Source organism: Vulpes lagopus, chromosome 2, assembly GCF_018345385.1.
Source record: "Vulpes lagopus strain Blue_001 chromosome 2, ASM1834538v1, whole genome shotgun sequence".
Lineage (NCBI taxonomy): Eukaryota > Metazoa > Chordata > Mammalia > Carnivora > Canidae > Vulpes > Vulpes lagopus.
In genome coordinates, this window is record NC_054825.1 from 156,522,602 (window position 1) to 156,531,182 (window position 8,581).

Sequence of the window (8,581 nt, forward strand, 5' to 3'; positions counted from 1 at the left end):
CCCCCATATTTCTTGTCACATGGGGTTTCAAAGCCCCTGGAATCCTTCTACTTCAATTCTCTCTTTTTCCCTCCTCTGCCTTGAAAGGCCTATGATTACCTTTGGCCTATCCAAGCAATCAAGGATCATCTCATTTTAAGGTCAGCTGGTTAGTAACCTTAATTATATCTGCCATGTACTGTTACTATGTATAAGTCCTGGATATGGGGGACACCTAGGTGGCTCAGCAGTTGAATGTTTGCTTTCAGCTCAGGGCATGATACTGGGTCCCGGGATGGAGTCCCAAATTGGGCTCCCTGCATGGAGTCTGCTTCTCCCTCTGTGTCTCTGCCTTTCTCTCTCTCTCTCTCTCTCTCTCTCTCTCTCTCTCTCTCTCTGTGTGTGTGTCTCATGAATAAATAAAATCTAAAAAAAAAAAAAAAAAAAAGTGCATGGGCAGTCCCAGTGGCGCAGCGGTTTAGCGCCGCCTGCAGCCCAGGGAGTGATCCTGGAGACTCTGGATCGAGTCCCACGTCAGGCTCCCTGCATGGAGCCTGCTTCTCCCTCTGCCTGTGTCTCTGCCTCTCATTCTCTGTGTCCCTATGAATAAATAAAATCTTAAAAAAAAAAGTGCAAGGAATCTTGGAAGGGGTATTTTAGAATTCTGCTCCCCTATGACTTACAATGTCCCAGAATCCTGTGGAATCAGGCCCACGACAGGGTGAAGCTGCTGTTAGCACCTCCTTTCCTGATTCAGTAGTAGTAGCAGCAGCTGCCTGTCAAGGTGAGGGACACAGATGACTCCTACCCTTACAGGCCCTGTGATAGAAGACAGGGAGGCCTTCATTCAGGAGAGTCCCTGGAGGAGGTAGTGGCAGCTGAGCTATGTGAGAGAGTGCTACAAAAGAGGGAATGGCACGAGCCAGCCTTGAGGTAGGTAGAACCAAGGAAGAATGAGCAGTGATAGGATTGGAGAGGGGCTACTGAGGCTGGGCAGGCCATCCGGAGGGGCCCAGATTCTGAAGAAAGACACTAAGGCCATTAGATTTAAGTTTTAATAAGGTTCCTCAGGGCATGGGCCACAGGATAGGCTGCCAGTACGGACAGTGGTTCCTCTCTTGACCTTTAACACATCTACAATACAGCTGCCCAAGATGGGAGGCAGGTACTCTAATCTTGTCCTCATAGGTGAAGCTAAATCAGCACCCCTCCTCCCCTCATGCTGTATTCCACACATACTGAACAAGGCATTGGGTCCTCTGAGGTCTCAGGAATCTTCTGACTTTTTTGTCGTCCTGCCTGCCCTCTGGCCCTCATGAACAAAGCTTAAAGCTAGGCCAGCCCACCATTCCAGCCTCACCATCAAACCTGGTTCACGGTGTCCTGGATAGCCATCCCCATCAAGGTCCTTGAAGACCACGGCTGTTTCCTCTGCCCGCACAGCTCTTCCTACATATTCTGTCCCCTAAAGTGACTTCTGGTCTTTGGAGTCTGGCTGGTCATCACCATCCTGGCAGACGCACCACGCATCTCACCCCTGCCCTTCTTTTATTCTGAGGTGTCTCTCAGAGTGCTGCATGCAGAAGGCACTTAGTTCAATATCCACTCATTTATTTGTTCACCTCCTGCCCTGGGGCAGGTGGGCCTGCTGTGTGTGTGAGGAGGTAGGGGGCATACAGACAGGCCACCTCCACCTTCTACCTGGACCCAGGCTTAGAGACAGAAGGGGCGGAAGGTGGTAGCCAGAGCCTGGGGTGGTGTCTGCTCCCTCATTACACTCGTAGCCACCGGCGGAAGTGGAGGTAGGCTGCAGAAATGTCTCTGCTCTCCACGCAGGGCTGGAGTCCGGTGGACCAGAGGGCGAGCCCTACTGCTGCTTTCAATCATGTTAAGGGCTGAAGGCTGCCACCTGGGGTCGCAGTGCAGTCTGAGCCAGCCAAGACCAATCTGGGGCTTCAGACCGCATTTCCAGCCTGGGTCGCAGCGCTCCAGCTCCAGCACAGCGGGGAGCGCACGGGGGCGTGCCCCGCGGATGGACAGCGCTGGTCCCTTCTCTACCCCGTCCCTATGGCGACACTGAAAGCGTCCTCTGGCACAGACATTCCTCGCTGCCCCCGCGCCAGAGCCTCTGCGACTTTAGTTCCGAGTCTGCTAGAACCGGAAGTGCAGCCTGGCAGCGGCGGCTGATCGCCATAGAAACACCGGAAACGTGCTCTGACCTAGCGCTCCCCAACTCCACAGCGCCTACGGACTTGGGTTCCGCCAGCGTCGCAGCCTGAAAGTGCGGCCTTGTCGGTGGCGAGCGGGAGAAGACCACGTCCCGGCCTGGTGCCTGAGGAGGAGCCGGAGGTGGGGTCTTGCGGGCATCCCCTTGCTGCGGGGCCCACCGGCGGCGGGGCGTGCCAGGGGAGGGGTACCGGTGCTGGGCCTGGAGCGCACGCTGTGGACGTGAGGGGGCGCTGCAGGATGGGGGCATGGCTCTGGCAAGCGCGCGGAGGCGGGAAATACAGGCTGTCCGGGTCTGCAGCGGATGCAGGCGGAGCGCATCAGAGAAGGGGCTCGCGGTTCAGGGGAGGGCGCGAGCAAGTGAGCAGAGTGTGAGAAGGGTGCTTGGATCAAAGTGTATGGCGTGGGCAAAGGCGTGGCAGCGCGAAGCGGCGCCATACCCGGGAGGGTGGGCCTTTGTTCTGAAGCGCCAAGAAGGCCGTGCAGCTTCTGGACTGAACCAGAGACCGGGAGCAGGGCGGAGGTGGGTCGGAAAAGTCAGGCTTTAAAGCCGTCCGGGTTAATGCGCGGGTTTCCGCCCCAGTCGCCCAGGCACGGATTTGAAGTTCTTTAGATGGTGGGTGAATGAAGACGGGGAAAGGGCTGTGGCATAGATAACGGCACGTGCAAAGACTTGGCTTGTTTGAGGGATTGCCAAGAATTAATTCATCGCCATGGAGGGCTCTGAGCGCTGGAGGGTCCCTATCTGTCAGGTCTCAACAGGCTCCCTCTGGCTGTCGCAGGGAATAGACTGGGAGGCGGGGGAACACAAGGAGATGACTCCGTCAGCCTCGCCCAGCGCTCCCAGCGGTACCGGGGCAGTGGAGGTGTGCCGAGTGATCTGAGGGTGAGATATGGAGCATGCGAGAAAGGGAGGTGCTTCCGGCATGAGAAAACGGGGAGGGGGTAGTGAGACACCATTAGACCCCGAAGGTTAAGAGAGGCTACAATCAAAAAAAAAAAAAAAGAGAGAGAGGCTACACTCTAGGGCTGTGTGACCCTGCCTGGTTGGTGGAGGAGTGGGTGAGTGTCAGGGTGTGTCCTGTGTCCTGACTGCCCTCCCCTAGATTGGAGGTGTGTGGGGCTCGGTGCTGGATGAGCCAGGTATCCCAACTTTGATAGAGGAAAGACTGAGTCCTCATGAGCATGGTGCCTGCTTGGGGGAGGAAGTAGCAGAGCTTCTTAGATTCCTGGAGTCCCGGAGTGGGGTGCGGGGGGATCCCCTCCCCTTTCCGCTGAGGGTGATCAATGCTGGAATTAGGAGGCCAAAGTTTTCACAAGAATCATCCTGATCTGGAGACTGCTGCTGCTCCATCTTTGCCCTCCCAATCATACACCGTGAACAGTCCCCACAAGCCCCCTCTCTATGCCACACCCATACCTTGTGTCCTACAGGCCATATCAAGATTCCAAAAACACCAGGCTGCTGGAGGTTCTTCCCTATCTGCTGTGCTGGGGTTGGCCAGAAACCATGTATTTTTCTCTTATAGGACACTTGCGAGGCTAATGCCCAACCTATTCTCAACCCTTCGTGACTATGCACACCCTGAATTGCTTAGTCCAGGAGTCATTTCGTGCCACCTCAGCCCCTCGAAGACCTCTGTATACACTAGTTAACATAACCCAATTCTGAGCCAACAGACCTGGGTCTCCACTGGGCCTCGGATGCTGCAAGTTTGGGGGATGTGACAAAGGGAAATCAAAAAGAAGCCAGATGGGGAGGAGTCACAGCTAGCTGGGGTGGGGAGTGGGTAAAGTGTGCAGCCCATGGGGTATGGGGGCCCCTGCAGTCTTCACAGAGTTGCCCCTGGGAGGGGGACTTGGGGGAGGTTTATGGATTTGGAGTTAGGGGAAAGGGGGGGCAATATAGGGGAAGCTGAGCCCTGGACCCTGCCTTGAGGAGTAAGCAAGACTTGAGAAGGAGGCAGATCTTTGATATTCCCAACCTTGTAACAGGTGTGCTGGGGGCTTAGGAGGTGGAGCTGCAGAGGTCCTGGAGATTGGGAGTGGGGGTTGAGGGGAGTCCTGCGTATGGGAACAGAACTGCAAGGGGCCTTTTGGGGATGGCTGAGGTTCCCAAAGCCTGGGGTTGTGATGTGCCCATGGGCCTTATCCTGTGATAAGGGCTCAAGGGACAATGGGGCCGGGTCCCCGGCTGACCTCCCCGCCCACATCTCCTCATCCAGTGCAGATGGCGGCAGCAGAGGCGGTGCACCACATACACCTGCAGAATTTCTCCCGCTCGCTGCTCGAGACCCTCAACGGGCAGCGGTTGGGCGGTCACTTCTGCGACGTGACTGTGAGGATCCGCGAGGCTTCACTGCGTGCACACCGCTGTGTGTTGGCTGCTGGCTCGCCTTTCTTCCAGGACAAGCTGCTTCTCGGCCACTCCGAGATCCGCGTGCCACCGGTGGTGCCGGCGCAGACAGTGCGCCAGCTTGTCGAGTTCCTCTACAGCGGCTCACTTGTGGTGGCACAGGGCGAAGCACTGCAGGTGCTCACGGCCGCGTCGGTGCTGCGCATCCAGACAGTCATAGACGAGTGCACACAGATCATTGCCCGCGCCCGTGCCCCGGTCCCGGGGGCTCCTGCACCCCTGCCCACGCCCGTGCCCCCACCTCTTGCACCTGCGCAGCTACGACATCGCCTGCGCCACCTGCTTGCCGCGCGCCCTCCGGGCCACACCGGTGCCGCGCATAGCCGCAAGCAGCGCCAGCCGGCACGCCTGCAGCTGCCGGCGCCCACTGCGCCCACCAAGACAGAGGGGTCAGATGTCGACCCCTCCCTACCGGCAGCCCCAGATGATGGCGGTGATGGCGACGAGGAGACCGATGATGAAACCGACGGCGAGGACGGCGAAGGCGGCGGCCCGGGAGAGGGCCAGGCACCCCCTGCCTTCCCCGACTGCGCCGCCGCCGGCTTCCTCACCGCTGCCCCTGCCAGCGCGTGCGAGGAGCCGCCTGCACCTGCCGGCCTCTCTGACTACGGCGGCGGCGGCCCTGGGAGGGATTTCCTTAGGGGGGCTTCGGCGGCGGAAGACGTATTCCCGGAAAGCTACGTCCCCGCTTGGCAAGATGAGGATGGCACTGCCGCTGAAGCCTGTGCCACCGAGAACCCGGCTCCGCCTGACTGTGTCCTGTCTGGATCCCGTGCCCCGGGCGTGAAGACCCCTGGGCCCCCAGTCTCGCTTTTCCCATTTCATCTGGGCGCTCCTGGGCCGCCTGCGCAACCTCCTCCCGCGCCCTCGGGGCCTGCTCCTGCCCTCCCCTCCGCCTTCTACCCCGCACTCCAGCCTGATGCGGCCCCCAGCGCACCTCCCGGGGAGGCTCCAGCCCCGCCTGCTGCTCCCGCTGCGGCCCCCTCGGCCACCCCTGCCCGACCCCCAGGTACGGCCGAGCCACCTGCCTATGAGTGCAGTCACTGCCGCAAGACGTTCAGCTCGCGGAAAAACTACACCAAGCACATGTTCATCCACTCTGGTGAGCTGGGATGAGTCTCTGAGCCCCTTGGTCTTTGGAGATTCAAGCCTGAGGGAGAACTGGGTACTGGGCAAGTGGGGTGGATACACTCATGAGGTTCTGATGCTTTTCCCTGACCCTAGGGGAGCTTGAAGTTGAGCTCTAGATGTGGGCAGAGGGGAGTCCCTTTCACATAGAGAAGCAGGCACTCTTACCCATCCCCTACCTCCATTTATTGATGCTGGGGGAATTCTAAGGCAGGGTTAAGGAGCAGGAACTTGCCCAGAACTTTTGGAAAGCTGGCAGTGGAGCCTTTAGTCACCAGGATGGAGCTTGGGCTGGTCAGGAAGGATGGAGTCTTGGCAGGGGTACATAGCCAGGTTGGGGAACAGTGCTTCAGGGAGCTTCCTGGTCTCCTGGCTATCAGTGGGTCCAGTGACTGGGACTAGATGTGAGGGAGGGTGAGTTCACTAGCCTAGGGAGAGTGTGCAGAGTCAGCAGAGAGGTAGCCTGATCCAGGGTAGAGAAGGGAGATGGGGCTGCATTGTGGGAACCCTGAAGCTGCAGAAGGAGGAAGGGGAGCTCCTTGAAGACCACGGAAAGGTGGCCTAAAACCTCAATGTGTCTGAGAGGCAGCTCTGCAGTGGCTGAGGAAGAGGTACAGAGTATGCTAGGGTGGTCCAGTGGAGATTGTGAAGCTAGGTGCTGAGATGGTGGCTGGCAGGTCCTGGGGGAGTTGCAGGATGTGTAGGGTGCTCCCTAGGGGCTCAAGTGGAGGACAGGGGTATGGGATGTCAAAGACTGCTTTCAGGGATGAACTGGATGCTGTTAGGAAAAGCAAAGATTTGGCTGGAAGTTCTGTGGGAGTGGAGTGGGGAGTTCTGCAGGGTCGGAAATTTGGGATTTCACTGTGAATGGTGGGGAAGGCATCAATGTTCTGAGGTGGAGAGTGATGTGATTTAGTTTAAAATCCCCACCTGGCTGTCTTGAGGATGAAGGAGAGAGGATACAGGCATAGGTGTTCAGCCTGTGGAGAGCTGCCAGGGGCCTCAAGGTAGTACCAGCCAAGATTTGCCAACTTTGTGTAGCCTTAGCCTGGTGCCAGGCCTTGCCCAGGCACTGCCCTGCAGTCCTCTGCCACTGAGATAGGTTTTTTGTTAATACCTGGTTACTCCAGGGGTCAGTGCAGCTTGTGCTGTCACTCCAGGTGCATTATAGCTGCCAGCAGACCAAGGTTCTGGGCAACAGGGGCTTCCAGTAGGAAGAGGGCAAGTATGTATCTGTCTCTTCCCATAAAAGTGTGCTGGGCCTTGCCAGACTGTCCCCAGAATGGTGGCCAGTGATCAGAGAGAATTCAGAACGTTCCAGGGGCATAGCAGGAGTGGGGGGAAGGAAAGTCCGATGAGGTGGGGGGAGAACTCAGTGGTCAGTCCTAATGGGCACTGATGTCCCAGGCCAGCAGGATTTCCAGTTGGGAGAGTACCTGTTAGAGTTTGAGGCCCCTAACCACAGTATCCTGGTATGACAGTAAGGATCTGGGAAAAGGGCTCCCCGCTGAGCGAGGTGACATACTGGGTCATGTTAGGGGCGGTCCCTGTTGGGCAGGAAGGTCCCGGAGTAAGGGGTGGTTCGGGAGGGGAGGGACTGTCCCTAACAGACAGGGGGATTCTGGGTTGATGGGCAGTCAAGAAGGAGAGGGGAGTCATTGCCCAGCAAAGGCTCCTCAGGCCCCTTCCCAGCTGACGTACGTGCGCGGCATGCCCTGTCGCCCACAGGGGAGAAGCCCCACCAATGCGCCGTGTGCTGGCGATCTTTCTCGCTGCGCGACTACCTGTTGAAGCATATGGTCACGCACACAGGCGTGCGTGCCTTCCAGTGCGCTGTCTGCGCCAAGCGCTTCACGCAGAAGAGCTCTCTCAACGTGCACATGCGCACGCACCGGCCTGAGCGTGCGCCCTGTCCCGCCTGCGGCAAAGTCTTCTCACACCGTGCGCTGCTCGAGCGCCACCTGGCCGCGCACCCTGCGCCTTGATCCAGGTCTGGGCCTGGCTACACCCACCGCAGAATTGACCACGCCCCCGCGCTGTAGGCCACCCTCTTCTGTGTTAGGGGACCTCCCATGGAACTAGCCCACAACCACTGCCAGACCGGTAACATCCGTGCCGAGCCGGCTCATACCTGCCTAGACGCCTTGACCACATTTCCATCACCAAGCCATGCTTTCCTCGAAGCGCAGGCCTTCCCTCTGCTTCCACTCTTTTCTCCAGACCTGACCAGGGGTCCATCCCTTCAAACTCCTCTCCTTCCTCATGGTTAGACCCTCCTGATGGTGGCAGCCTGGGGCTAGGGTTGGTCAGGGACCCGACCACCCCTGAGAACTGGATCATCACCAACCTAAACTCAGACTGACTGCTCAGACCCTTGGGCCAGGCCCAAGATTTGTGGCACTGACTCATTGTGTGAGTGGGTGGATTCTGTAGCTGCTCCTCTGCTCCATGCCAAGCTGGGCATGATCCCTGGCTCCCCACCCTGAATTACGCCTCCCTCAATCTGGCATCTAGGGGGCTCAGGTGGGCCCATCATGGACTGGGACAGGGCCTTGGGACTCCCACTCTCTAATAAAGTACTGTGGGCCATGGGTTCCAAACCCAGAAGCTGTGAGCTCCCAGACCCAAGCGTTTTTCACCATCATAGACTGGCTGTGGGTGTAGGGGCTCAATGTTTCCATCCCTAGGCAGCTAACCTAATCTCCCAGGCTCCCCAGGCAGAGACAGGATGGTCTGCTTGGCCATCTCATACCTCTATTCTCTGGGAGGGAGTGGGATGCACATATGACTGGCACTTGACTCTTCTAGAGCCCTAGGTTCTGTGGGGAGAAG

At 58.1% G+C, this 8,581-nt stretch overlaps 1 protein-coding gene across 12 annotated transcripts; it reads left to right on the forward strand.

The window, feature by feature from the left end:
- Positions 1-2,200: 2,200 nt before the first annotated feature.
- Positions 2,201-8,356, forward strand: ZBTB45 (zinc finger and BTB domain containing 45). Of its 12 annotated transcripts, none has more exons than XM_041743007.1 (4): positions 2,201-2,328; positions 2,958-3,091; positions 3,735-5,723; positions 7,478-8,356. In XM_041743007.1, exons 3-4 carry the CDS (start codon positions 4,382-4,384, stop codon positions 7,732-7,734), a joined length of 1,599 nt encoding a protein of 532 aa, XP_041598941.1. In that variant the 5' UTR covers positions 2,201-2,328; positions 2,958-3,091; positions 3,735-4,381; the 3' UTR covers positions 7,735-8,356. The 12 variants fall into 12 exon arrangements, with proteins under 12 accessions (XP_041598941.1, XP_041598938.1, XP_041598945.1 ...); XM_041743004.1 differs by having other exon boundaries at positions 2,988-3,091; XM_041743011.1 differs by having other exon boundaries at positions 2,988-3,091; positions 4,431-5,723.
- Positions 8,357-8,581: the final 225 nt, after the last annotated feature.